The following is a 27,056-nucleotide window of genomic DNA, read 5'->3' as shown; positions in this document are numbered from 1 at the left end:
TGAGCGGCAGTAACAGACCCATCAGCCTGGGAGCAGGGCAGGCTGGGAGCGGTGGCTGGGTTTACCGAGAGCCCAGATTATCCAGCCAGTCCATGGCACTGAGGCAGGTCTGAGGTGAAGCTGGGAAGCCGGTGGGTTGGGGTCTGGATTGGTGCGTCCACGGCTGCACAGAGGAGGACTGCAGCTGAAGGCCAGCATCACCCCTAGCACGGCAGGGAAGGGAAGGAGGGCTCAGGGCTGGGCTTAAATAGAGCCCTGACCCCCACAGGTGGGTGGGGGGTCCAGGTGAGGCCGGTCAGGCCATCTGGGGCTGGCGGCACCCTCGGGGCCCTGGCAGTGCTATCCCCACGGGGCTGTCCCCAGGGACCCTGCAGGAGGGGTGGAGGCAGCTGCCCTGCTCATGGCCGGCCCTGGGCCCCGTCCCAGCCCTGGGGTGGGGGCAAAGCCCCACGGCAGCACCCGGCCCCTCGGGCGGCTGGCGCACGGTACGAGGGGAGGGCTGCCAGCCCGGGTACCGGGCGCACGGTACGAGGGGAGGGCTGCCAGCCCGGGTACCGGCTCTGCCCAGCATGCACAGCACGGCCTGTCCCGGGACAAACCTCCCTTCCTGGGACACATTTCCCACCCCGGGACACGCAGCCCATCGCAGGACACACGCCCCATGCTGGGACACACGGTCCTGTCCCAGGACACGCGGTGCACCCCGGGACACACACGCACCCCGTCCCGGTCCGTACGGGTCCAGGCGGCGCCGAGCGCGGCCGGGGCGGGCCGGGCGCTGGGGGCGGTGCGGGGCCGGGGCCGGGGCGGGCGGAGCTCCGCGGGCCGCGCCTCCGGGCGAGCCGGGCCAGGCCGCGGCCGGCGCCGCCGTCAGTACGGGCAGCGGCAGCGCCATGGCGGAGGCGCAGGAGGGGCCCGGGCGGCGCGGCAAGAGGGCCGAGCCCGGGGCGGAGGAGCCGGCGGAGGCGGAGGCGGAGCGGGCCGGCCGGCGGCGGCGGCGGAGGTGGGCGGCGGGCCGGGCCGGGCTCGGGGCAGGGATCGGGCTCGGGGCCGGGGCTCGGCTGGGCTCGGCGGGCGCTGGCCGCGGTGCTGGCCCGGCCCGGCCCGGCGGCGGGTGCCTGTGGGGCGCGGCGGCCCCGGCTGCCCGGCCCTCACCCCCCTCCCCGGGCAGCTTCCAGCCGGCGGCGGAGCCCCGGGGAACCACTGTCCTGCACGACACCGTCAGCGCCAGCCCGCAGCCGCTGCCAGGTGAGGCACCGCGGGGAGGGTGCCCGTGGGTCCCATCGGGCCAGGGCTGGGGCCGAGCTCCCCGCTGACCCCGGCCCTCGTGTCCCCACCTGCCCCAGCAAGACACTTCGACACCAGGACGACGGAGCCCATCAGCTTCTTCTTGTCCGGCCTGGAGGAGCTGCTGGCCTGGCAGCCCAACAGCAACGACGACTTCAATGTCTCCGCCGTGCCGCTGGCGAAGCGCCAGCCCCCGCTCCACAGCAGGAGGCCCCGGACACTGGTGTGCCACGACATGCGCGGTGGATACCTGGAGGACAGGTACACGCTGGGTGGAGAGGAGACGTGGCAGTGGGACTCAACATCTCAAACCCCAACATCTTTTATTTCTGCTTGATTTGTTCCCTGCTGGCTTGGCCGCAGGCGGGCAAGGGGTTTGGCCCTTGGCTCCAGAGCACAGCGACCTTGCTCGGGCCAGCCCTGGCCGGGGTCCTCAGGGGTGGCTCAGTGCCACAGTTCTGCCCAGCTCCCGGGGCCTGAGTCAGGCTCCTGCCCAGCCCCACAGCCGTCTGCCAGCGTCCTTCCCGCATTGCCTAACCCTCTTCCCTCTGCCATGGCAGGTTCATCCAGGGCTCAGCCACGCACAACCCCTACGTCTTCTACCACTGGCGGTACATCGACATCTTCGTCTACTTCAGCCACCACACCGTCACCATCCCGCCTGTGTGCTGGACCAACGCAGCTCACAGGAACGGCGTCCCCGTGCTGGGTGAGGGCAGGGCTGGCTGCAGGGCTGGCGGCTGCAGGACCAGGCCGGGGGGGTCCCAGGCATGTGGTGGGTTTGTCGGGGTGTGCGTCCGACACTGCTCTTGCTCTTTCCCCAGGCACGTTCATCACGGAGTGGACGGACGGGGAGAAGCTGTGCGAGTCGTTCCTGGCCGGCGGGGAGGAGGCGTACCGTGCCGTGAGCGAGCAACTGGCCCGCATCGCCCAGCACTACCGCTTCGATGGCTGGCTGATCAACATAGAGAACACGCTGAGTGTGAGCTGTGGTCGCGCCCTGCCCGCCTCCCTGCCTCCTCCCCTGCCCTCGCACTGCTCCCACGCGGGGCCCCTTGCCCGCCCCGTGCCAGCCTGTCCCTGCTCTCTCCTGCCAGGCAGCGGCGGTGGGGAACCTGCCTCCCTTCCTGCGGCACTTGACGGCGCAGGTGCACAGCGCTGTGCCGGGAGGGCTGGTGATCTGGTACGACAGCGTCCTGCAGAACGGCACACTGAGGTGGCAGAACGAGCTGAGCGAGGAGAATAGGTGAGGCCGGGCCCTGCCTGCCCTGCCACCTTGCCCTGGCAAAGCCAGCCCCGGGTGGGGGCACGAGCCCACTTGGGGGTGGCCAGGGCATGGCCTGCACAGCCCTCGGTGGGGTGGTCTGCGGGGACAGCCGCAGCGTCCGCCCTGCCACCCTGCCCCTCGTCCCCAGGGTGTTCTTTGACGTCTGCGACGGGCTGTTCACCAACTACAACTGGAAGGAGGAGCACCTGGAGCGCACACGCGGGCTGGCTGGGCCGCGCCACACCGACGTCTACGTCGGTGTTGATGTCTTTGCCCGCGGGGATGTGATCGGTGGTGGCTTCGACACTGACAAGGTGGGTGTGCTGAGGCCGGGCCAGAGCTCTGAGCTCCCGCCGATGGCTGTGCCATGCTGTGCCGTGCTGGGCTGCTCACCCAGGGACGCAGCAGTGGGGAGTGGGGGAACCCAGAGCCACTGGGCTGCCAGCCACGTATGGAGAGGGAGCTGGGAATCCTGGTGCTGCAGTCCCTGGAGGGGGAGATGCTGCAGCACATCCCCACGGTGTTGTCCTGCCCCACCACGAAGCCAGTGGGGCCTGGGGGAGTGGGGACAGGGCAGGTGACGAGGTGATCGCCTGGCCCAGCCCGCGCTGCTCTCCGCTCATCTCTGCAGTCCCTGCGCCTGATCCGCCAGCATGGCCTCTCTGCAGCCATCTTTGCTCCCGGCTGGGTCTACGAGCACCTGGGGGAGGAAAACTTCCTGCACAACGAGAACAAGTGAGGGTGGCTCGGCAGGGTGGGGGTCGTGGTGGGGAGATGGGCCTGGGAGCACCCCAGGCCAGGAGGGCTGCGGGGTGGCGGGACAGGGCTGCCAGAAGACTGTGGCTGCCTGCCAGGACCAGGCTGGCCCTGCTGTGCCCCAGCTGCGGTGGCTCCTGATGTCGTGCCAGGGCGGCGGCCATAGTGGGGGGCTCTGCTCGGACACCCGCCTTTTCCTCCAGGTTCTGGGGCTCGCTGGCTGAGTACCTGCCCACGCACAGCATCTGCACGCTGCCCCTCGCCACCTCCTTCAGCCTGGGCATGGGCACCAGCAGGTTCCTGGCTGGGAAGGTGGGTGTGGGGCGACGGCTCGGTGACGGCTGGGCAGGGGGGTCCCTGCTCCTGGCTCCGCACTCGGCCCAGCTCACCCTGTCCTGCAGGAGGAAGAGGCCGGGCCCTGGTACGACCTGAGCGCGCAGGAGATCCAGCCCCTCTACCCGGAGCATGAGGGCAGGCTGAGCACCAGCTGCTGCCTGCAGGACGCCTGGTGCGGGGGCAGCTCCCTGAGGGTGCAGGGGACCATCCCCCCCGGCGAGGAGCACGTGGCCATCCGGTGAGTTGGGGGAGAAGCCTGCTTGCCACCTCCTCAGCGCCGGGCTGGCACCATGCCGGCATGGCACGGCCCAGGCAGAGCTGCGCAGCTCTGGGGCCTCATGGTGAGCGTGCCACAGGGCGCTCTGCCCTCGCTGCCCAGCAGACCTAACCCGATGCATCTTCTCTTTCTCTCCTCTCTCTCTCTGTCTCTCTGGGTGGATTTGGGGTCATCAGCCTTTTCTCTTTGCAGATGCCGGCGCCCCCCAAGCTCTTCCTGACCCTGCTGTACAAGCTGGAGGGGCCGCACCCCGATGAGTTCACAGTTGCGCTGGAGCTCACCACCTGGGACTTGGGTACCTGCCACGAGGGCAGCGTCACCTCCCTGCCCGGTGAGGACCCTGCCCCCCTGTGCTCTCTGCAGTGAGCACCCACTGTGGGGCACCGGACCAGCTCAGCCCCTCACCCCCCCTGACCCCGCTCCCTCCGGCAGAGCCCAATGGCCGGCACCACCCCCGGTTCCTCCCGGCACCGCCACCTGGCCTCGCCAAGCTGCTCACCGCCTGCGCCCGAGACTCCCATGGCTGGACCAGCCGGTGAGTGCCCTGCCAGCACCCTGTGCCCGTGGGGGGTGGGGGCACCCCAGGGCCCCCCGGCACCGTGCCCGCTCTGCCCCTTTGCTCTCAGGTGCTACGAGCTGGACCTGCAGGACTGCAGCCTGCGAGACCTCTCCCTGCTCGTGTCCCGCCACCAGCCCAGCCCGCAGGAGACGTCCTTCACCTGCCTGCTCGGGGAGGTCCGGGTGCGTGTAGCACCCGCTGCCCCATGCGGCCCCGTGCCAGGAGGGTGGGTGGGCGCTCGCTGCTCTCTGCCCCAGTCCTGACGGTCCTGTGTTTCCCTCCGCAGGTGCTGGATGCAGCCAGCATGGTGGCCTCCCCGCCGCAGGTGCAGAGCCTGACGGCCTCGCAGCTCTGGTGGCAGGAGGGCCCCGAGGCCCAGCAGCTCTCGCTCAGCCTCACCCTGCGCTGGGTCTTCCCGCCCGGCCGGGCCAGCTGCTTCCGCGTCCTCAGCCAGGGCTCCCGCTGCCACCGGGGCCAGACGGCGCCGCAGCTCCTGGGGCTGGCGCACGGCTGCCTGTACCGTGCCGTGGGCCTGGCGGTGCCGCGGCCGGTGGCCGGGCAGTCCTGCCGGCTGGAGCTGCTGGTGGAGCCGGTGCTGCGCGACGAGCTGCCCGTGGACCCCGACCGCTGGGGACGGCTGGTGCTGGTCTACTCCGAGCCGGCCAGCGGCACCAGCTGAGACGGGCATTAAAGGCGAGCGTGGTGCAGCCCTGCGTCCGTGTCTCCTCTGTGCCGGTGGGCAGGGGACACGGCAGAGCCGGTCTGGGGGGCTATGAGGGTGGAGGCTGCATTTCGTCGCCCTGGTTCAGCGGGTCCCTCTTCTCTCACCCCCGTGGCTGGGCTCAGCTCTGGCCGTGGGGGCCTGCTGGGTGCTGGCCATGGCTCTGCCCAGGGACTCCCCCCAGCTCCCGCAGCCCTCGCTGCCTGCAAGCAGCATCCACCCAGGCTGGGGGTGCCTGGACCCACCCCCCCCCCGCCCAGCCCTGTGTCTGCCTGCTTTGGGGACCAGCCCGGCATGGGTGCGGAGCTGCCAGCACCAGCTCCGCTGCGGCGGCTGGGCCCGTTCCCCGCAGAACCAGCTCAGCACCGCCTGGCCCGCGCTACCTCTCCCCAGGGCTGGCAGGCAGCGGCTGTGCCCGTGCTGCCTCCCCTAGATATCTTATGCGGAGAAGGAGAGAAAATTTATAGCAGCAATTATTTTCTCACAGTCTGGTGAACAAGCAATTAGCAGGCAGGGAGGCAGGCGAGCGCGCGGCGCAGCGGGGTCACCCAGCCCCAGCTCCCTCCGAGCACCGGCCCCGGTCCCACAAACAATGCTGGCTCCCGGTCAGGAAAATTAGTATGTCAGCAGTTAAGCTGCTGCTCCTCCGGTGGGGGACTCGCTCTGAAATGAATTATCTGACGGTTTGAAAAATGAAGGGCTTGGCACAGCCAGGGGAGGGCTCCCGCCGTGCCGGCACCCCGTTTCCTTGCCATGGCAAGGCCAGGGCCTGGCGGCCCCCCCCCCCCCCTTGCCTGCTGCAGGCTGCAGCCCCCTGCCCACGGCGTGCCGGGGTGGCCAGACCCGCCGTGCCAGCCACGGCCCCGTGCCCCCCACACCAGCACCCCAGTCAAAACCTGAGTCGCCTTGGTTGAAGAAAGAAATCTTTATTAATAATTTCAATAATAATAATAATCCTTGTAATAATAATAATAATAATAATAATAATAATAATAATAATACTGTTTATTAGAATGGTCACACCTTTGAAGCATACAGGATGAGCCGGCGCCAGCCTGCGCACTGGCGGCCGGCGCAGGGGTTTGCTGTAAGGAAGAAGCCAGTACAGCGATGGAAGGAGCTTTGTACAGGGGGGGCGCGGGCCGGGGTGGCCGGGACTATGTACACTGGGAATAGAAAAGGGGGAGCTCGTTGCTGGAGCGTCGGGGGCGTCTGCAGACTATAAAGTGAGGTTTGAGGAGTGGCGGAGCCTCGCGGGGCAGGGGGAGGGGGGGCTGAGCCCCAGGGGAGGGGGCTGCACCCCAGGGTGGGCTCCGTGGCACCCCACGCCGCTGGGCACCGGATCCGGCTGCTGCAGACCGACCCCGGGGCTCGGGCCAGTCTCTGCAGGCGATGCCGGCCCCTGGTCCTGGGCGATGCGATGGCCAAGACCCCTTGCCGAGGGCCGGCGGGGTCCCGCGGTCTTGGGCAGGGATGGGTGGCCGTGAGCGTGTCCCGTGCCGCGGAGCAGGCGAGGGCAGGGTAGGCCCTGTCCCGGCTCAGCGCAGGGGACCGCGAGCGGCGTCGGTCAGGGTTGCTGCCCGCGGGGTGGGAGCCCCGGGTGCGTCAGGGGGTGGAGGCGGGGAGGAGGGGAAGGGGATCGCAAGCGAGTTGCAAGCTCCTCTTAACAAAAATTCCCTTTAAAAGGCAGAGGCTCGTCCCCCTGCAACGCCCAGCGCCTCAGCAAAGCGGCTGCGCCGCCGCCCCAGCTCCACGTGGGAGCCGAGGCCTTGCACACTCGACACGCTGATGACCGGCAAGCGCCGGCGCTCGGGACACGCGAAGCCGCGTTCGCACCGTGGTGCCCGGAGCCGGCACCCCCAGTGCCGCCGCGCCGGGGCTGAAAGGAAGACGTGGTGCCCAGGCCCTGCGCCTGGGTGGGCGGAGGCCCCTCCGCTCGGCCCCCCGGCTCTCCCTCCCTGCCGCGGGCTGCGGGGCCGGGGTGGCCGGGGGCCTCTCTGATGCGGCCGGCCGGTCCCTGCTCGCCGCGGCGCTCCTCCGGGACTCGCTCGCTCGGTGCGTGTGTGGACGGGATGGGACTTTCAGTTGGCTGCTGCCGCTTTGCTTTTTTTTTTTTTTTTTGTTGCTTTGCTTTTAATTTTTTTATTTTTGATTTTTTTGTGTGTGTGTATGTATTTTTTGTTTTTTGCCCTTCCTGGTCCCAGAAGGAAACGGCCGCGGTTTCACTACAACAGAAACAGAGAGGCAGGTCTTTCGCTGGAGCGGTGCGTGGGGCAGCCCCCGAGCCCCGCACCGCACCCCACGCGTGCCGCACTGGAGCTCCTCCGCGCCCGGCCCCGAGGAGCATGCAGCAGCCCCTGCCGGCTCCTGTCTCTCCTACGGTGGGGCAGAGGGGCTGCTCCGGGACTGCCGTCAGCACCGTGCCCCCCGCGCCTGCGGGCAGAGCATCCTCCCCTGCCTCGGTGGGGACGAGCCCTCTGCACCCCCAGCAAGGGCAGCACCCTTGGAGCTGCCTGGGGACCCCGCAACACGGCTCTGGGAGTAGGGTGCCATCAGGGCCAGGGCCAGCCCCGCTCCCCGCGGGCCCCAGGGATGCCGCGGGCAGGAGCCGCCCGGGGTCCCGCGGCACTCGGCAGCACCGAGGCGCAGGGCTGGGCCGGGGCAGGCGGACGGTGCAGGAGACGCGGGCGGGCGGCGGGACGGAGCGGCTTGAGGTAACCCTACGGGTGCGGGCTGCCGAGGCGCAGCGGAGCCCAGCCCCAGCCCCAGCCCCAGCCCGCCCGGGCAGGGCCCGCGGTTCCTCCAGAGGCTCGGCCTCGGCTCTGTCTGCCTGGTTTGGTTTGGTGCTAGTGAGCAGTCAGTGTTAGTGGTGGGAGGGGCTGTGTCTGTCTTGCTAGTAGGGAGTGAAGCGGCTGTACCCTCCTCGGTATAGACTAGCCTGCAACATCAAAGATGAAAAAAAAGCCAATCAGTATTCGAGAGAGAGGCAAAGCCCAATTTTTCCCTTTTTTTTTTCTTTTTTTTTTTTTTTTTCCTTTGAAATGGCACCAAATCATTTGTCCTTGGGATGTGAGGGGTGGGCAGGGCCGAGAGTGCCCAGCGCTGCCCGGGCTCCAGGACGGCCACGGGCACTGCCTTGGGGTGGTGCGTGGGCCAGGGGCTGCAGGGTGCCCCGAGCCCTGGTGCCCCCAGCACGCAGCACCGTGGCCAGGCCTCCTCACGCCTGCAGAGACCACGGAGGAGCCTGTCCCTGTCCCTGCTGCGGCACTGGGCTGGTACCCACCCTGCCCATCCCTGCGGGACGGAGGGGCCACGGCCCCTCGCTAGCGGCTGCCAGGGGCCGGGGGTGCCAAGGGGTGCTTGGCAGCCCAGCCTCAGCCGGGGGTGAGCGGGTTGAAAAAAAGGAAGAAAAAGATGGTTTGGCTTTGAGATCCCATCCACGAGTGGGATTTTTCATCTTTGATGCTGGTTGTGAAGCTAGCTAAAAGCCGTGGCGCGTGGGTGGGCTGCAGGCGCTGGCACGCACACGCGTGCTCCCTGCGCACGGCTGCACGCCGGGGATGGTAAAGGGGGTCCCGGTCCCCAGGCAGAGCCCTGGGGGGCTGCCCAGGCAGCCGGCGCAGGGGGCGGCTGGGCCCCCCAGGAAGCGGCGTGTGCGGGCAGGACTGTGCGGGGCGGCCGCTGGCGGGGCGTAACGGGGTACGTGGGGCGGAGGCACGGGGTGGGGGTCCCTCCTCTCTTGCCTGTGTACGGACAGAGCCAGGCAGGGGCTGTGCTGTTCCTGCCACCGCCGCCAGCTCCCGGCTCCCCCTCCCGCAGCCCCCGCGCGTGGGGCTGCCCCGCGCCCCTCACCTGCCCTCGACCCCGCAGGATCCCCGGGCTGCCATGCCGGGCCCCCCTCCCCAGGCTGGCTGCAGCTCACGCCGGGAAGCAAAAAAAGGCCGCGGGGGCTGCTCTTACCATGGTGCCGATGCTGTATGTGGCGGCGGGGCCGATGGTGTGATGGTACGGGTCTGCCGCTGCGTACACTCTGCCGTAACTAGAACCAAACACAATGGTGGGCATTAGTGACCGGGGATGGGGTCCTGTCTCCCCTCAGCAGCCCCCCTCCTCCCCGGCTGCTGCTTCCCCTGGTGTGCCTGGGAGCCCCCCGGGACCTTCCCGCTTTGCGGGACACCCTCATCGTGCCTGGCTCCGTCCTCGTCCTGTGGGGCACAAAAGCTGGGGTGCGTCAGACTGGGCGGTGCAGGGGGTGAAATGGGGCTTCCCCCCCAGCTCCAGAGCGATACCCGTGGGGCAGCGGTGCTTACCTGTCGCTGTATGCTGCCGCTGCTGCCGCGGGCTGGGCGTATCTGTAGGCGGCGTAGCCCCCCTGCAGCGGAGGAGAGACTGCCGTCAGGGAAAGGGCAGCACCCACCGGGGGAGGCTCGGGGGGGCCGGGGCAGTGGGGCACCCCCTGGGCACTGCCACGGAGCAGTGGTGCGACCCTGTGGGGAACCGGTGCCCGTGCCACCGGGCGCACACCAGCCTCATTACCATTCCCCAGGGGCTTTCACAAACATTAACCTTAAAAAATTAAATTTCCAGAGGAGAGAATGTCACGTCCCTGATCGCTTTAATGAGGTGTCACGTTAGATAAATCCTTCAGCCGCCCGCCTGAAATATCGCCAGTGGCTTCTTAAATATGGAGGTTAAATGCCGGTGTAAGACAGCGCACCGGCGCTTGCCGAGGCCATAAATCCCACGTGGTGCTGATCCCGCGAGGGGCCCGGCTGGGGCCACAGGACGCACGTGGTGCCACCCCGCTCGCTCCGGAGGAGCCGTGCTCACATCCACGCTCACGTCCACGCTCTGCCTGGGCTCCGGCTGCCCGCCCCAGGGAAAGGGACTGGCTGGGGAAGAGCCCAACGCAGAGCTGCTCGCCCCCCGCCCCGGCACAGGGTCCCAGGCACGGCGCAGACCCGGGCATGGCACTTACGTAGATCTCTGCTCCGTAGAACCCGTCCTGGTAGACGACCCTGCAAACGAGGCAGAAGGGTCAGAGCCTGGCCTGTGGCACTGGCCGAGAGGGACCGAGGTGAAGCCAGCGAACCACGGGAGCTGCTTCCAGCAGCGCAGCCGACGGGTGAGGAGTGGCCGTCCAGGCAGCCCGAGGGCTGGGACTCCTGGCAGGGACATGGGGACAGGCGGAGGGCACGGCCAAGGGCAGGGGATGCCACAGGGATGGAGGAGTCTGGGGCACGATCGCCCCCGGCAGCGACTGAGCAGCCGCAGATCGCTGTGGCCGTGCCTGACAGCAGAGCGGCCGCGTGTGCCGGGAGAGAGAGCATTTCCGTTAAACCAAGGGACGCAGCTGGAGGAACCGCCCGTGCTTTGGGGCACAGGAGGCTGGTGAGCCCGTGGGTCACCCCGAGGGGCAGCAGCCTGGGGGGTTTCACAGAGCCCGAGGCCAGGCAGGTGCCGGGGGAGCTGCAGCAAATGGACCCCGTGCCCCGAGGCAGGCAGTGCCCCGCGCCGCCCGGGTACTCACGCGCCGTAGGTGGGGATGGGCGGCGGAGGCGGCGCAGCCCGGAAGGTGTTGTAGACAGCGCGTCCTCGTCCCCGTAAGTGTGCCCCTCGGTAGGCCACGGCCGTCCCCGTGGCGGGGTACGGGAACCCCGTTACTGCAGGAGGGAAAGGACAAACGTGGGCTTTCCGCAGCAGCGCCCGGCTGGGAGCTCCGCAGCCAACGCGAGCCATCCCATGCCAGAGCCTGCCTCTGTCCCCGGGGCCTGCTGGGGACACGGCCCCACGGGGGGTCTGGGGACAGGGCAGGGGGAGCTGTGCAGGTGGGGGAGAGGGGCCGGGGCTGCTCGCTGCTCAGAGCGGCAGTGGGGTCAGACATGGTGCAGAGCCAACGTTTGGGGGGACTTGCGGTAGGGCCGTTCCCGACCTGACGTTACCTGCGTAGAACTCGGGGCCGTAGACTGCTCCCACCACCGGGTTTAGCTTCCAGCCTGCGGGCATGGAGAGACAGTGAGGCCGGGGCACCCCCCGTGCAGCACTCCCCCCACCCCCGGCTGGGCGGACGCAGGGCATGGGGTGCCCGGGGGGCTGCGCCGCGCTCACGTCTGCCCAAGGGTGCGGAGGGCGTTTGCTGCGGGAGCTGAGCCTGGGAGCGCGGGTGCCTGGGGACGCCCCTGCCCGCCGCAGCTCTGGCTCTCCTCGCGCTGGTCCTTACCGTTGGTGTAGGGGTTGGCAGACTTTTTGTTCGTCATGACCCGGGCCGTGGCGTTGTTCACCTGCAGAGAGAGGGGACGGGAGCTCAGCGCCTGTGGGCAGCGGGGCTGGCGAGGCTGCGGTCCAGGGCCCGCTCGGCCGCACTCGGCGCGCATCGCTGCTGCTTCAGATGCCGGAGCGAAGGATGCCGGCCACGCGAGGAGGCGCGAGAGGAATCTCTGTCTGCAGCCGCCCTGCCATGACGCAGTCCTGCCCGCACCCCCGGCCAGCCCAGCCTCCCAGCTCCTGCCCCAGCTCCAGCGATGAGCATCATTCGGGCTGGTGGCCGATGCCCCGACCGCTGTGGTGCTCAGGCCAAGTGCCGACGTGCTGCCGCCAGGCTCAGCCACCTCCTGTCCCCCACCCCACGCCTGACCCTGCCTGCAGGAAGGAGAAGCTTGCAGCAGGACTCCGGGTCGCTCCTGCCTGGCTTTGTTGGACCACGTTCTCTGACAGGCAGGGCCCGTCCACAGGGCATCCCTGTGCCCTGCCAGGCTGCCCTTCCCTGCGCTCAGCACGTTTGCATCCCGCTCCCTCTGCCATGTGCTGCCCCGCTTCCCACCGCTTGCCGGCGATCAGCAAGGTGCTGCCAACAAATGGGCAGAGCCTGATCCCTCTGCCTGGCTTGAAGAAATAAAAGCCTTGAGGACCAGGCAGCGCGGCAGCTGCCTGCACAGCAGGCGTGGGAGCCCTGCACAGCATCCTTCCCCCCCGGGCGCAGGGGAGGTGGGGACGGCACGTGGAGCAGAGAGCCCCTCTCCTCCTGGCAGAGCTCAGGGCGGCTGGGCAGCGGGCACGGGGGGCTGCGGGCAGCTGGGGTCCGCCAGACCCCTTTGTAACCGGGCAAAACGCAGCCAGAGCCTGGGCCGGTGCCCCAGCTCTCCCTGCACGCGGGAGGTTCGTTTCAGCCGGATGCTCCCTGCGCCAAGTGACAACCTTCCCGGCAGCCGGCACACATGCTCCTGTGCCGCATTCACGGACGCATGCACGTGCCGGGCAAGCCTCCCCTGGGACATGCGGGACCGGGGGGGGACCCGGGGCTGCCCCAAAGTGTCCCCTGCCCGCGGTCCCCGGGCAGCTCTGCCCTGCCTGCAGCCCCCCGGCAGGGCGGAGGGGACGCACGCACACGCAGGCATGGCACTAGCACACTTATCTGAGCACCTCAATCTTCCGGCCCTCTACGATGGTGCCATTCAGCTTCTCCCGTGCCCGGTCGGCATCTGTGCTAGTTTCAAAAGTTACAAACCCAAAACCCTGTGAGCAGAGGAGAAAAGGAGAAAGAAAGAGACAGAGAGAGACAGAGAGAGGGTGCGGGGACAGAGAGAGAGAGAGGGGGTGAATCAGGAGAGCTGGTGCAGGAGATGAGGCTGCCGCAGTGCAGAGATAGAGAGCCTGGGTCGGGGCCCCCCCAGGGTCTGGGGGTCCCGGCTGAGGCCCCAGCATCGCCCGCGAGCTGGGAGAAGAGTCTGGGAGAAGGGCACAGAAAGCAGGGAAGATACAACAGAGACATCCACACACACAGGGACACGAGCTGCCTGTGCGGGGGGGGAGAGTGAGCCCTCCCCTCCCTCGGGCACTCGGGGTGCAGGGACCCACACGGCCCCCCCCAGCCGGCGCAGGGCAGTGGGACGGGGCTGCACCAAGATGGGGTACCCTGTGCCTGGGTCCCGCAGGGCAGGAGAGGAGGGAAAAGCAGGCAGAGGAGCCCCCGGGCATCCCGGCTCCACCTGGCCCCCTCCCCGGGGCTCACCGTAACGGCACCGGCCACGGGCAGCACCCACCTTGGAGCCCCGCTCATTGAAAATGATCTCCACATCCAGGATCTTCCCGAATTGCTGCAAGTGGGGAGAACAGAGGGGTGAGTGCCCGCGGAGCCCCCGGCCCCGCACCCACACCCGGGGCTGCTGGCACAGGGACGGGCAGGGGGCTGCCTCGGGGGCAGGGGAGAGCCCGAGCACGGCCCCCATCCCTCCCGCAGCATCCTCTTCCAGGCCTTGGGTGTCACCCAAAATCTCATTAGCCTGCACTGCTCTGAAGCCTAATGAGGGCTGGGAAGGGGACAAGGGGAGGGGGACCAGAGCTCTGTGTCGCTCCCCCCTCCATGCACGGGCCGTGGTCCGACAGCCCTGCTGTTAGCCAGGGTGCGGGTGCTGCAAAGCACCGTCCCGGCCAGCAGTGGCACAGAGGTGCCTGGGCACGCTGCCGGCTGGGCTGGGCAGGATGGGCCCCAGGGACGGGACAGCGCTGGGGTCCCTGCGGCACCACGGGGCAGCGCCCGAGCGGAGAGCAGCGGGACGCGGGTGGCTGGACGGGGCTGGACTCACCCCAAACATTTGCCGCAGGTCGGGGTCCCGGAATCGGAAGGGGATGTTGGAGACGTGTAACCTCTTGGGCTGCTGCTTGTCTGTGTTGTCTGAGGAGTGTAGCTGCTGGCTGTCTGTCTGTGCCGCCTCGTCTGTCTGCTGTGGGAAGCACCGCCGGCCGTCAGCCCCCGGCCTCGCCAGCTCCGCGTCCCCTGGTGGGGTCCGGGCTTTGGGACCGTCCCCCTCCCCTGCGCTTGGCCTGGCCGGCTCCCCAAGCTCCGGGCAGCACCTCGCAGGTCTCCCCGCCAGCGGCTGGTGCAGCGCAGGAACCCCACTCTTTGGAGGGGTGTGGGGGGGTCCCAGCGCTCCCTGCACCGCCCCGCGCAGACCGGCGAGTTGGGGGGCTGCTGGGGGGGATCTCTGCGTGCAGGGTGTGGGGAACCGGCCACCGGCCCTGCATGCACCTCCCCACCTCAGCCAGCGGGGCCAGGGCATTGCCTGCCCCACGAGCGATGCCGGGGACCTGGGGGGCTTTAGCACTGCGGGGGTGCAAGGAGCGCACCCTGGGGAGGGGGAGGCCTGGGAAAGGGTGGGGGGCAACGCGCTGCAGAGAGCCAGCCAGCACTGGGTGGCCTCGCGCTGGCCTGTGTCCCCCCGGTCACGCAGTGGCACGGTGCCCATGACCGCGGCACACGGGTGTGCCGAGGGCGGGGGGTGGCAGACCCCACACGCGGGGCGGCTGGGCCGGGCTGGGAAGTGCTCTGCTCAGCGCTTTCCCCGGCGCTGCATTACAACCCCGTAATTGAAGCTATCTGGTGGGAAGGCAGCCAAGCAGGTAGATTACAAGTGATTAGAAACGACGGGGGGGCCGCGAGGGAGAGAGACGGTGGCTGTGGCGGGGGCACCCAGCCCGGTGCCCCGAGGGACCGCGGCCGGGTGAGCGGCGCTACCCCAGCACCCCTCCCGGCAGCTCCGGCGCTGCCCTCGGACCCCCGCCCGGCCCCTGGACGCTGCTCCCTTACCGGTACCGTCTGCGTCCCTGCTATGGACTGTGTGCTGGCGTCGGTGCCCGGCTGCTCGGCGTGGCTCTGTGCTGGTGTGTAGAGGGTCATGGCGTGCTCCGGTACTGTGCTTTGCCCCGAGTAGTCCTGCGTGGGGTGGGGGTGCGGTGGCGCGTACTCTGCAGGGATCCCGTTCTGGGGGGGTGGGGGGTACTGGGCCGGGGGGTAGGGCTGAGCCATCGCGTCCGGCGGAGCCGTGGCGTCCTGGTTACCCTGCCGAGACAGCGGCACCATCCCCCTTACCCACCGACATCCCCGGGGTGCCTGGGCTGTGACCTGCCCCGGGGAGGGGTGCCGGTCCCCACAGCCAGACCCAGGCCCCCCAGCCCCACCACGCCCCAGCCTTTGGTGTCCCCCCGCCAAACCCAGGGCTGTCTCTGTGCCACGGCAGCTCCTGGGGTGCGTCGCCTGCTGCCGAGCCCCCATCCTCTCCTGTTCCGGGGCCCTGCCTGGCGTGCCCGCGAGGCTTAACTAGGGGAGCCTGCACGTCGCCCTTTCCTCGGGAAGGAAACCAGGGCAGCCCTGGGTTTGGAGCCCAACGTGGGGCAAAGCAAAGCCAGGCTGGCAGCATCGCTCCGGGGGGGCTGCACAGCATCAGTGCCCACCGGCAGCAAACCCGGTGTCCTGGTGACAGGGGTGCCAGTGACGGGGAGCGGGGCTGGGGAGGCAGGGAGGGGCAGCCAGGGAGAGGAGGGATGTCGACGGGCCCTTGGCAAACACCAGACAGGGATCAATTAACTGCTAAATATTTGATTAGCCCCTTTGCTCTAACGCAGCCGGCCTGGCCGCCCTGGTCAAACGAGGTGAGCTGCACCTGCGCCACGGGCTGAGGGCTGCCCGTTGCCTGCGGAGGGACAGCGAGGGGCTGCCAGCACGCGCCTCTCCTGCGCACCCACCCGCCGTCCATCCTCACAGCCCCGCGTGCACCCACGGGCTCTCCCCCCTGCACACGTGTGCGCTGCACCCGCTGCCGCACACGGATGCCCACCGTGCCGCACGGCAGCAGCCCCCGTCGGCAGCTGAGAGGCTGCGAATGCCTCAGCCAGCGCGCGGGGCAGTGCCGGCAGCCCCTCGGATGCTTTACAACCCGCCGCGGCAGCCTCTCGCCCATGAAATACATCTGTGGCTCAGCCCGTGGAGACAAGCTCCTTAATTGTGTGTGTGGCCGATTTATGGTGCGGAGGGATGGCGGGGAGGAGGCGGGGGGGCTGCGCTGCCAGCCCCTGTCCCCCAGCCGGCAGGGCCGTCGCGCCTGTGAGGGAGGCAGCGGGGGGCACGGTGGGGACCACACGCAAACCCCATGTGAATAATCCCGCTACCGATCTGCAAGTCACTGGCAGGCTCGCCAGCGCCTTCCCATGCTGACTCAGCTGCCCGGGGACGCACCAGCCAGATCCACCTGCCAGCGCGGCCCGGGGCTGCCGATGCCGCAGGACGGCAGAGCCCCATCCCCGGCACTGCCCCCGAGCCGGGCAGCCCGACAACACTCCTGCCTGCGCCGCAGGGGCAAACCCCACCTCGCACGCTGGAGGGTTTCCATCCCGCGCTCAGCTCGGCCCCGGCGCGTGAGCCTGCTCCGGGGAGCGGGCAGACACCGAACGGTCGCTGCGGTCACGCTCCCAGCGCCCGACCCTCCCTGCCTGCATCCCTGACGCCCAGCGCCCGACCCTCCCTGCCTGCGTGCACGGAGCCAGCAGCCGGAGCAGCCTGCAGCGCTCCTGTGTGCTCTGCGCTGGACACTCGTCCTTGCTGTCACCACAGGCAGGACCAGCCACCGTCACAGCAGGGATGGGCACTGCTGCCCAGGCAGGAAGAACCAGCGGGCAGGGGGACGCAGACGGGTGCCGGGGCAGGGACCGTCCCCACCTGCCCAGGCCTTGGGCCCCGCTGGCTCCTCGCCAGCCTGTCCCGACAGCCACGTTCATATCCGTTATTAATTAGGGCTGTCGCAGTGCTTGTCAGCCCAAGTATTATTTCATTCAGGGACCATTAGGTTCCCCTGTTTTGCTGCTCGCTGTCGCTGGGGCTGCTGGTGCTGCAGAGGCGCAGATCTACGGCTCCCAGCGCCTGCCTCCCGCCAGCGCTGCCCATCCATCCCCGGGCGAGGATGGGGCTGCTCGGCTCGGCGGCGGGGGGCTGCTGGGGGCGAGGGCCCTGTGGGGAGAGGGACGGCGATGGGTTTGGCTGTGAGATGCTTGTCGACGTCACGGGGAAATGGCTGCTGCTCGTCTCCGCACCCTGCGCTGCCTGCGTCCTGCTCTGGGCTGCCTGCAGTGTGGGAAAAGCCCCGTCCGGGGGCAGCCCCGGGCAGCGCCAGGGCCCCTCTGCTCCTCCCGGGAGGGTTACTGGGGCCCCGGCCCCACGGCAGCCCCTGAGCCGGCACCGGGAGCAGCCCCCTCCCTGGGCCCCTCCTTGCACCGAGTGCCTGGGGGGTCCTGGGGACCCACTTCTGCGCCCCAGGGGAGGCAGCCGGACGGCAGCACCCTGCAGTGGGTGCTCCCAGCTTGGGGTGCCCAGCTCTGTGGGGAGCCCGCGGCACGGTGCTGGCCCGGGGGTGCCAGGGACAGGGGGCTCTGACCGGCGCCCCTTGCTCGCACACCGCGTGTCCCTCCCGGGGGTGCGGGGGATGCTCCTGCACAGCGCTTCGTGAGGCGGCTTTCCACACTCGCACTAACAGAAATTCTGATTACTAATGGCCCATGGCCCTCATTTAGTAAATGAGACAGGAGACCAGTGCGGTGCCCAAGAGCGAGTGCGGAGCAAATCTGGCAGGATTTAACACAGGACAGAGGCACCAGCAGCACCCTACCACCCGTGCTGCCCGTCTGCCCAGGCAGGACACCGGCAGGGCTGTGGCACGGCCCTGTCCCCAAACGCCACGGCCCCGGGGACGGCAGCAGAGAGGCTGGCACGGGGAGTCGAGGCCTTCGCTGTGAGGGGGAGAAGTGGCTCTGGGCACATGCTGCTGCGTCCCGCAGGCTGGCCGCTGTCCTGCTGCCTCCCGGCTCCTTGGCAGAGCACCGCACCGAGGAGCCCGGGGAGCCCCCCGAGAGCGGCTCTATCCAGCTGGCTGTGGGACCCTGCTCCCCGAGCCCAGCCCTGGGGGGCAGAGCCAGCGGGACCCTGAGGTCCCCTGCACGGCGTCCCCTGCGCGGCATCCCCTGCCCTGCCCGCAGCTCAGCCCCATGCCACCAGCCCTGCGCAGCGGCTGCCGCAGCAGGCAGGAGGTGGGGATATCATCTTTAGCTGATTAAATGTCCCTCATTAACGAGTTTCTTTAATTAATGAAGTTTTTTGTTTGCTCCACTTGCTTTCTCCCCACCGCACTCTGCCTCCTCAGCACAATCCAGGCCATTTCCTTTCAAGTCATTTAGCGCGTGGGGCCGGTTCCTGCCGATGCCGCACTTTGGTGATTGTGCCTGTCAGCTTGAGGCTGACGACGCCATTTTTAACATTTGCTCCTTTTTAAGAAAATAACGCATCAGGAGCCCCCGAACGCAGAGGATGTGTCTGAGCAATTAGCCGAGTGCAGAGCGCCTGCACTAACGAGAGGGCACCCGCTGGCCCTGAGCACCCTGCAACGTGCTGCCGCGCCTCACCCGCGACGGGCGTCCTGCCGGCATGGTGCGAAGGTGCAGCGTGCGAGCTCTCCTGAGTTATCGACCGCTCATGAGCAACCGTCACCCACCGCCACCCACCTCCAGCCACGGACGGGCAGCATGGTAGCCCCACGGTGGCCCTGCAAGGCCAGCCAGCGAGCCGTGCCCACGCTCAGCCAGAGCCTCTGCTTGCACACACGGTCATGACTTACAACCTGGCAGCAGCCCGTCCTGGCGCCGCTCCCCTCCCCTGCGACCCCGCGGCCGCCACAAACGTGCCCAGCATTTCCTCCAAAAGCCTTGCGGCCATCGCACCGCCTCGGCAGGGCCGGCCTGTCCCTGCTCTCCTCTCTAGCCCAGGGCACCCCCGGCCCGGCCGGCTCTGCCTGCGGACGTCCCCTTCCTGCGCGCTGCGCTCGGGCCAGTGCTGCCAGCACAGGGTGCCGGGGCGGCACAGCACCGCCTGGTCCCAGCACAGCACCGCCTGGGCACGGCACGTGCAGCCTGGCTGGCCAGCAGTGTGCCAAGCCCTGGAGCAGCTCGGGAGGGGCCACAGTCCCACCACCACCCGCCTCCCCTGCCGTCAGCGAGAAGGGATCCCCGAGAGCAGCACACGGCAAGGACCCTGCAGCCGCGGGCCTCCACGAAGCAAAGGCAGAGCGGACACGCGGGCAGCCAGCCCAGCTCCGGTCCCCGATGCCTGCGGCTGTCCCGCTCCTTCCGCCAAGAACCAGTCACCCGCCAAGGGGTGCAGCGAGGGGCCGGCGTCCTAGCCACAGCACAGCATCCAAGGAGGCCGCTGAGATGTTCCTCCAAGCTGCAGAGCCTCAGCAGGCAGCACACCCTGCAGGCAGCGCAGGCAGTGCAGGCAGCGCAGGCAGGAAGCACCCTACCCTGACCCAGACTGGCTCCTGTTTGCTCTCTCACTGTCAGGGCGTCCCCTTGCCGCAAGGCGAGCCAGCCCGAGGTCAGAGCCGAGCGAGGAGAAGGGTGTTAAGCAGCTCCCCGAGGGTGCCGGCTCTGCCGCTCCGCCTGCGCCAGGGCAGCTGCTCGCTGCTGCAACAGGTCTGCGGCGCGCTGCTGCGGCGGGACGCCGTGCAGGACGCAGGGCCGCGTCGGGCTGGGGCAGCGCGCAGGGAGGCTGATGGGAGCACCCGCTGCGCCGGGCGCCAGAGACGGGCTTGGCAAATGCCCCCGTGGCGGCAGGAGGGTCCTCGCACGGCCCCACGTGCCCCCCAGGCACCCAGGGGCCACGCGGTTGTGCCGTCACCGCGGGCTGACGCGAGGCCGTGCCCGGCACGGCTCATCTGCGTGACAGCCACAACGTCCCCGCTTCGATCCAGCCGCTCGCTCATGCTAATGACTGTCAACATGAAACAGAGGCCGTGAAGGGGAAGAAAATTACTCCCTGAAAAGGAATTGACTGATCCCCGTCATTTCTCAAGGAATCACTGACCTGTGAATATTTCATTACCCAAAATGCTGCGCCATCCATACAAAGCAGCGCGCCCGGCCCCGAGCAGGCACCAGCCACAGAGCCCCGGGCTGCAGCGGGGGAGCGGGGTCAGTGCTCGCTGCGGGGACGTCCCCAGCCCGAGGAGGGACCAGCCCTGTCCTCTGTGGGGGCCGGCGGGAGATGGCGGTGGGTCGCTTCTCCTCTCCTCCCCAGAGTGGGGGCCACCGCGGCCCCACAGGGAGCTGGGGGGCGACAACGGGGGCATCACCCCCCCGGGAAGGAGCTGCGAAAGGAGGTGAGGAGCTGCGGAGGCCAGAGGTAGCAGCCGCCGCGTTTAATGTCTTCATTAGCGGGGAGGCAGGGGAGGGGTGGGAGCCTGCTGACAGCATCTGCCAGGGGTGCTCGAGCGGGGAGCTCTGCAGAGAGCAGCAGGGCTGGAGAGAGCAGGCAGGACCCGAGGGGCAGGAGCGACGGCGCGAGAGGAGGAGGAGGAGTGGGGGGAAGGCAGGGCAGCCTGCTGGCGTGGGAAAAAGACCGCTTTTCCAAGGTGCCACACACTGTCCCGGCACCTTCTGCCCCCCCTCCCCTGTGCCAGGACCCTGCGAGAGGGGAGCTGCCCCTCAGCCCCGAGAGCCCCCCCAGGCTGCCACGGCTGCCAGGGCACAGCCAGGGCCGGACGCTGCTTCCCCTCTGCCCGCAGGAGCCCGGGGAGGGAGGACGCGGCAGCCGGCGGCCACGCGACACCCAGCAGAAGGGACGAGACGCCAGCCCCGGTGCTGGGCGCAGACCTGCCCGTGCGGGGCAGGGGGGAGCAGTGTCCGGCCCCGGCTGCTGGCTCCGCCAGCCGGAAACTTCGGAGCTGAGGCTGCATGAAATATTCATGAAGTAAATGGTGCAATTTCATCTGCATTCAGCCAACTTCATGTATATTTCAGAGTATTATGAAATGATAATGTTGTGTAACCGAGGCGAGACAGGGGGGCTGGGGGGGGTCCCGGCCACCCCCCATGTGGGCGCACCTGACATCTCCCAGGCTTGCATGTACCTGTGCCGCTGCACCGGGGAGGGACCAGGCTGCGTCACCGCTGGAGACATGACAGGATCAGGCCTGCAGCGAGCGGGAGAACCACAGGTCCAGAATGCGCAGCACTCTTCTCCCTCCTGAGCAGGGCCTGGCATCGCCGGCGGTGCCAGGGCTCCCCCGCAGCAGCTCCCGGCATCACTGGGGTTCACCCGCAGCAGCTCCCGGCATCGCCGGCGGTGCCAGGGCTCACCCGCAGCAGCTCCCGGCACCCCTGGGGTTCACCCGCAGCAGCTCCCGGCATCGCCGGCGGTGCCAGGGTTCACCCGCAGCAGCTCCCGGCATCGCCGGCGGTGCCAGGGCTCACCCGCAGCAGCTCCCAGCCCCAAGCAGCCGCTGCAGGAGGGCAGCAGCCAGGCTGGCCCCGCCGGCACAGCTCTTCTTACAGGCACACCGGAGCAACGCAGACCCACTGTACGCAGCGTTGGCCGGGATTCCCAGCGGCGCTTAGCGCCCAACGGCCACAGAAGGGTTTGGGACAACTGGGCGCGTGAGGGACAAGCTCGGCTGCAGAGCCCGGGGATGGGGATGGGCTGGAGAGGACCCGGGTCCTCGGCAGCATCCGCCTGAGCTACCTGCTCCTCCCGAACCCTGCAGACACCGGTGCCCACGCACCGCACGGCTCTGCGCGCCAGGTGACGGAGCCACGCCAGAGGCCGGCCTGCCTGCTGCTGCAGCCGTCCTGGGGGGCAGCCGCTGTCCCCCACTGTGCGCAGGGGCCGGGAGCTCTGGACAGCGGCTGCTGCTCTGGGAAGGGCTGCAGGGTGCCTCGTCCCCAGCGCACCCAGAGGGGCTCTGGACGGGACAGGGCACCTTTGGGTGTCCCAGCCCACACTGCTGAGCGATGGCGCGTGGGCGGCCGTCACAGCCCAGGCAGAGGTGGGCAGGGCCCGGAGAGGAGCAGGCATCTTCCTCCGGCGGGTCACGCGCCGACAGGGCTACGGTCCCTGCCAGGGCCTCCAGCAGGGCTGCGGGCACGGGGAGGCGAGCGGGGGCCACGGTGCCCGGGCCATTGTGAGTGCCGAGAGCAGGGCTGCCGGCTCCCAGTCCTGCCCCGGGTTTCGTAAGACAAGCGCCGGCACAGCGCTGGGCTCGCTTCCCCAGCCGCTCCCAGCACCTGCCCAGAGGCTGCTCCTGCCCGGGGACGGGCGCTCCCCCCGCCGGCTGCCCCCGTCGGCTCCCCAGCAGCCGTAGCCCTTGTGTGGTGCTGCCGGAGCTACCGGCAGCCGCGTCCAGCCTGGCTGGATCCAGACAGCTCCAGACACGGCGAACAGCAGGATGAACAGCCACGTGCACCAGCCTCACGCCTCCCCTGCCAGCACCACGCCGGCTCCAGCCGCCATCCCCGCAGCCTGCCCCGCGGCTCACAGGTCCCCGAGGAGCCGGGCCAGCACTGCCCGGACACTTGTCCCACTCCTGCAAAGCCCTTCGCAGCCAGGAGCCCACCCACGGCCACATCACCGTCACACCGCCGCCGCGCTGGGGCTCTGGCACAGCCGCACGTGGCACTCGCTCGCGTGCAGCCTCGCAAGCGTGCGCATGCTCGCACCGGTCAGCGTGGGCGCTGGGGGAACCGCGGACCTGCGTGTGCACCCGGACAAGCTCTCTCACGCAGCCCTCTCTAATAGGCAGTCAGGAGCATAATTTTTCCTCTAATTACATATTCAGCACTTCTGAGAAAATGAGATTTTGGTAATTCAATTGGACTGAGAAGCAGGGCTATAATAAAATGAAATTTGTAACAATCGCGCAGTTAAATTAGTTAAATGGAGAGGAAGGAGCTGTGGAAAATTGACCCCTCGATCTCCTGAAGACTAATCAGACATTTGAACCGAGCTGTGCTAACAAAGCCCCTGGGGTGTTGCGGCGGCAGCGCGAGGGGGAAACCAGAGACACCACGAGGGAAGAGCTGGAAAACAGCCGGGACCGTGCGGTGCCGTGGAGGTAACCCCCCCCACTCCGGTCCCAGGGTGGGATGGGATGGGTTCCACGAGGAGGGTGTCGGGGCACGATGCTGGTGCCTTGCCCTCTGCAGCACCGGCCATCGCCAGGACCCGGCGGCCAAGGCCCAGCACCATCCCAGAGCTCGGCCCTGGCCGCCGGGTCCTGGCGATGGCCGGTGCCATGGAGGCCACTGTCCCCACCGGCTTCCGGACACATGCCGCATCCTTGCTGACACCGGGGCATGAGGGGGCGCAGAGGATGGTGGGTGGTCCCTCTCCATCAGCCGGGACCGCAGGGACACAGGCAGCCATGCCCCGCAGTGGGAACAGCCACGAGTGGGGACAGCCGACGCAAGGAGCCCAGGACAGGGACAGGCACGGCGTGCCACGGCACACCATGTCGGGCGGGCACGCTGGTCAGAGAGGGGCATCCCGCGAGCTGGAGGGGCTCTGCAGCAGGTACAAAGTAATTAGCCTCAATATTTATCTTGTTGTTCATCTTTTTTTGTTTTTTCTTGTGAAAGAAAAGGAGAAAAAGACGAGTTTCTCATTTGCAAGTTAATTAGTCTAATTAGCTCTAATTAAGAGCTCCCCACACAATGCAGATCACAAATAAGCTGCCACTGTCGCCTGCTCCCACTCTTCTCTCCCCATTTTTGATTTTATACAGGAGCCATTCGAAGGCTGCGGCCAGCGCCGTGGCGGGGAGACGCCGAGCGGGCGCAGCCGGCGGGGGGAAAGCGGGATCCCCCCAGGCTGGGGGCTGCTCCCCGCCGGCGCCAGGGCTCCTCCGGGCTCAGGGACAGCCCCACTGCTGCTCCCCTGGGGGACCCCATCCCGGGGCCAGAGCTCAGCTCATCCCGGGCTCTCCGACCCCTGCACCGAAGCAGGACCCACATGGCCACCCCCGCTTCCCTGCCCGGGCAGCTCCTACCTGCACGAGGGGCTTTGCCTGCATGTCCCAACCGCCCCGCTGCCGGGGGACGAGCTGGCCGCACACCCAGTACCCGCGCATCCTGCCGGGCAGCCGGAGCGGGGATGCAGCCAGCACAGTCCCGGCTCACAGCCCAGACCCAGGGGCTCGAGCTCCGGCCCCGCCAGCGCAGCGCGTCCCCAGCCACGTCCCCAGCCAGCCTTGGCGAACGGACAGGGACAGGAGTCTGCCGGTAAACGCCGGCCTCAGCCGGGCCCAAAAGCGGCTGAAGGGTGCTGACAGACTGGGTGGGCACGCGCTGCTGGGGGCTCTGCTGCAGGGGAGCAGCGCAGTCCCTGGCACGGCGCTGGGCACGGAGCAGAGCGGCCAGGGCAGGACAGGGCACACGGGCAGCCGGGCACGGCGCTCTGCTGCTCGGCTTCGGCACTGCACCGCCTTGGCACTGCCGGTCCCCTTCCCTCCCTGGCTCCACTGCAGCTCTGCTGGAGGGGGACCGACGGCGGGGGGAGCACAGGGCGAGGAGCTGGGGGCCAAGCGGCGTGCCACCCGCCCTGTCCGCCCCCCCGTGCCGCCGGGGGAGAGCTGCTGCGGGGCGCTGGGAGCCGCGGCAATCATGTCAGCTTATGTGTCATTTTCTACTCGGGTAATGCGAGCGGTGAGGGATCGCTGCTCGGAGACGGGGGAAAATCATGACAAAGCGCTGCGAGCCCGGCGCTACGGCAAGGGGGAGCGGGAGCAGCCAGACCCACCTCAGCCCCCCCTGCCACAGGGGCACCGCGGGGCCACCGCCAGGCACGCCGGCTGCCACCACCCCTAATCCCGCAGCGGGCCCCACCGCCAGCCCGGCCCTGCCGGCATGCACCAGCCCCTGCGGGGACCCTGGCTCTGCAGACACGCTCCAGCCCCAGCACCCATTTCAGGCCGACGGGAGCCCTCCTGGGAGCAGGGTCTCCTTTGATGGAGAGGGAACGGTTGAGATGTCTGAGTGTGGGAGTGGGACCCGGCTCTGCCTGTGCTGACCCCGACAGGTCCCCAAAGCACCTGCCCTCCCTGGTAGCACTGGCCTGTCCCGTGCACCAAAACCCTGGCAGCACCAGCACGGAGGTGGGGGCTGCCCGAGTGCCGCTGCCGGCACCATCCCTGCAAACCGCCTCCTCCAGCTGGGTCTCCTTCCAGCGCTCGTCTCACTCTGTTTAATGGGTTACTGCTGCCAGGGATCACATCTCAGCACTGCTGCTCACACAGGGGCGGGAGCAAATCCTGCTGATGCTGTGCAAACCCTGTCTGTAAGATCCATGCAGCGCAGCCGGGACGCCAAGGCCGCTGGGGTGGGGGCTCTGCCCCGGGGGACGCCGTGGCTGCTGACCACTGAAGCTGGCTGGATGCTCAGGAAGGTGCCAGGGGGAGGCAAAGCGAGAACCTGGGCAGGGGGACACCGGCTGGGGACAGTGAGGCTTGCAGGGGATTTGGGAATCGCACCCGACCCCCCCTGCGGGCAATGCTTGCAGCCCCAGGGGATGCCGGTCCTGCGGTGGCCACCACGAACTCTGTCAACCTGCAGCCCACCGAGCTCCGGTTCGGGGGGTGGCTGCTCCCCGAGCAGCTGGGGGCTGCTGTTTACCCGCAGCGCTCCCCGCTCAGCCTAGCTCCTGCCCCCCGCACCCCGCTGCCTGGCTGGATGAGGCCGGGCTGGCCCGGCTGCCGTGCCCCAGCAGGAACGCTGCAGCCATGGCTTTCCACGGGCCTGGAGCCTGCTCTGCCCCAGCCTGGGCGTCCCAGCACCGGGCAGACCCAGCTCCTTCCTCGGCCATTTGGGTCCCTCCCGCGCCAAGGCACCCTTCCCAGCGCTCCCCGCTGCCGGCGCTGTCCCAAGCCTCCCTGCACCCTCCCAGCAGCCCAGCCCCACGCCTGCCCGCTGTGCCTGCTTGCCGATACCAGCTGCACCTAAGGGACTAACAGCCTTTCTGGAGAGGCCACTGTGCCTCTCAGAGCCCCCACCGCTCGCCGGCTCCACCGCCGAAACCCGGCATTTCACAGACGCGAGCCCTGGGAATGGGGCGGCATCGCCCCCGCCGCCTGCAGAGCCACCGCGCTCGCACCGGGGCTGGCGCTGGCAGGGCCCCGCTGCCAAGGTCCCTGCGGTGCGGCAGACGCAAGGTGCCCACGCACGGGAGTCCCGTTCGGGGCCAGCAGCAGGACCCGGGCAGGAGCGGGGAGCCAAGTCACCGCCGTGACTCTGCAGATCCCCGGAGGAGCGAGGAGCCTGGGGTGCCCGGCCCCGGCACCCAGCGCTCAGCATCCTGCCTAGCCCCGGCTGCAAACCCCGGAGCCGTCCCGGCCCTGGGGCAGCGCAGGAAAATCTGGATTCAAGTGCACTTTCCTTTTGGGACGCTGGGCCCTGAGCAGGGGCGGCTGCGGGTCGGGGGCAGACGGGGACCGGGGGCGGTGGGAGCCGGCGTGGGCAGCCTGCGCCTGCTCTCCTAATTAGCCTTTCTTCTTTGTTAAACCGTACCCCTCCACCGACTGCCTGTAACGCTTTAAAGAATGATAGATACTAAATCTAATTTAATCTACTCATTCACCCATCACTATAGTACTAAAATAGGAATATACCTATAAAAAGAGCATCGCCAGGCAGTGTAGGCCCAAATTACAGCTATTGTGGGAAAACCAGCTTTGCAAAGCTAAAATTAATGTCGGTGTTTTCAATGTATTAAAAAAAAAGGAAAACATGTTTTTTGCGGCTTTAAAGCCTGTCCTCTGCCGTGCGAGCAAGGCGGACGCTGCAGTGCGGGCGCTCGGCCGGAGCCGGGAGCCGCTGTGCCGGGTCTCGCATCTGTGCAACGCGCAAGCAGGGGGGGAAACCAGGTTTGAAATGAACCCGCTGCTGCAACACGCTACAATATTGCTCGGAATAGACTTGGTCCCTAAAAATATGCTAAACTTGGCAGCAGCCCTTTTGGAAAGGAATTTTCCAAGCAGCCTTTTGCAGAGGCTGTTTCCCAGCGGGCCGGGCGCTGCTCGGAGGAGCCTCCCGTGCCACGGGTCGGGCAGCGCGGTGCGACCGCGGGCACCGGGGACGACATGGCATGCGGAACCTCGGGGCAGCTCTGCGGCGGGTTCCAGCCCACCTGCACGTCAACCTGCAGGTGCGCCCAGCCCTGCACGCTCATCGCTGCCTGCGCCGGGGTCTGCGCCACGCTCCAGCGCTGACGCCG

The 27,056-nt window shown here is 68.3% G+C and overlaps 2 protein-coding genes across 4 annotated transcripts; one reads left to right on the top strand and one right to left on the bottom strand.

The window, feature by feature from the left end:
* Positions 1 to 826: 826 nt before the first annotated feature.
* Positions 827 to 5,182, top strand: ENGASE (endo-beta-N-acetylglucosaminidase). Its single transcript, XM_054811832.1, has 14 exons — positions 827 to 1,003; positions 1,172 to 1,248; positions 1,347 to 1,548; positions 1,848 to 1,996; positions 2,112 to 2,269; positions 2,385 to 2,533; positions 2,703 to 2,868; positions 3,186 to 3,289; positions 3,514 to 3,622; positions 3,712 to 3,884; positions 4,100 to 4,254; positions 4,356 to 4,458; positions 4,550 to 4,664; positions 4,769 to 5,182. Exons 1-14 carry the CDS (start codon positions 894 to 896, stop codon positions 5,159 to 5,161), a joined length of 2,163 nt encoding a protein of 720 aa, XP_054667807.1. The 5' UTR covers positions 827 to 893; the 3' UTR covers positions 5,162 to 5,182.
* A 2,125-nt stretch (positions 5,183 to 7,307) lies between these two features.
* On the bottom strand, positions 7,308 to 15,038 carry RBFOX3 (RNA binding fox-1 homolog 3). 3 transcript variants are annotated; one of them, XM_054811840.1, is made up of 11 exons: positions 14,787 to 15,038; positions 13,786 to 13,923; positions 13,243 to 13,296; positions 12,623 to 12,715; positions 11,424 to 11,484; positions 11,146 to 11,199; positions 10,734 to 10,866; positions 10,182 to 10,221; positions 9,514 to 9,575; positions 9,164 to 9,242; positions 7,308 to 8,141 (listed from the first exon to the last, which is right to left on the bottom strand). In XM_054811840.1, the coding sequence occupies exons 1-11, from the start codon at positions 15,003 to 15,005 to the stop codon at positions 8,097 to 8,099; spliced, it is 978 nt and encodes a 325-aa protein (XP_054667815.1). In that variant the 5' UTR covers positions 15,006 to 15,038; the 3' UTR covers positions 7,308 to 8,096. The 3 variants fall into 3 exon arrangements, with proteins under 3 accessions (XP_054667815.1, XP_054667814.1, XP_054667813.1); XM_054811839.1 differs by having other exon boundaries at positions 7,308 to 7,428; positions 14,787 to 15,035; XM_054811838.1 differs by having other exon boundaries at positions 7,447 to 8,141; positions 13,786 to 13,920; positions 14,787 to 15,020.
* Positions 15,039 to 27,056: the final 12,018 nt, after the last annotated feature.

The sequence above is a fragment of the Grus americana genome, unplaced genomic scaffold (genome assembly GCF_028858705.1).
Source record: "Grus americana isolate bGruAme1 unplaced genomic scaffold, bGruAme1.mat scaffold_271, whole genome shotgun sequence".
Lineage (NCBI taxonomy): Eukaryota > Metazoa > Chordata > Aves > Gruiformes > Gruidae > Grus > Grus americana.
Note: the sequence above shows the minus strand (reverse complement) of the source record. Positions and strands in the feature narration are given on the sequence as shown.

Coding starts and splice junctions, on each gene's coding strand:
- ENGASE (XM_054811832.1), top strand. CDS start 894: ATGGCGGAGGCGCAGGAGGGGCCCGGGCGGCGCGGCAAGAGGGCCGAG. Junction 1,004..1,171: donor GGCCGGCGGCGGCGGCGGAG/GTGGGCGGCGGG, acceptor CTCCCCGGGCAG/CTTCCAGCCGGCGGCGGAGC. Junction 2,270..2,384: donor ACATAGAGAACACGCTGAGT/GTGAGCTGTGGT, acceptor CTCTCCTGCCAG/GCAGCGGCGGTGGGGAACCT.
- RBFOX3 (XM_054811840.1), bottom strand. CDS start 15,005: ATGGCTCAGCCCTACCCCCCGGCCCAGTACCCCCCACCCCCCCAGAAC. Junction 11,200..11,423: donor TGCCAACCCCTACACCAACG/GTAAGGACCAGC, acceptor CCATGCCCGCAG/GCTGGAAGCTAAACCCGGTG. Junction 8,142..9,163: donor CATACAGCATCGGCACCATG/GTAAGAGCAGCC, acceptor TTGATGTTGCAG/GCTAGTCTATACCGAGGAGG.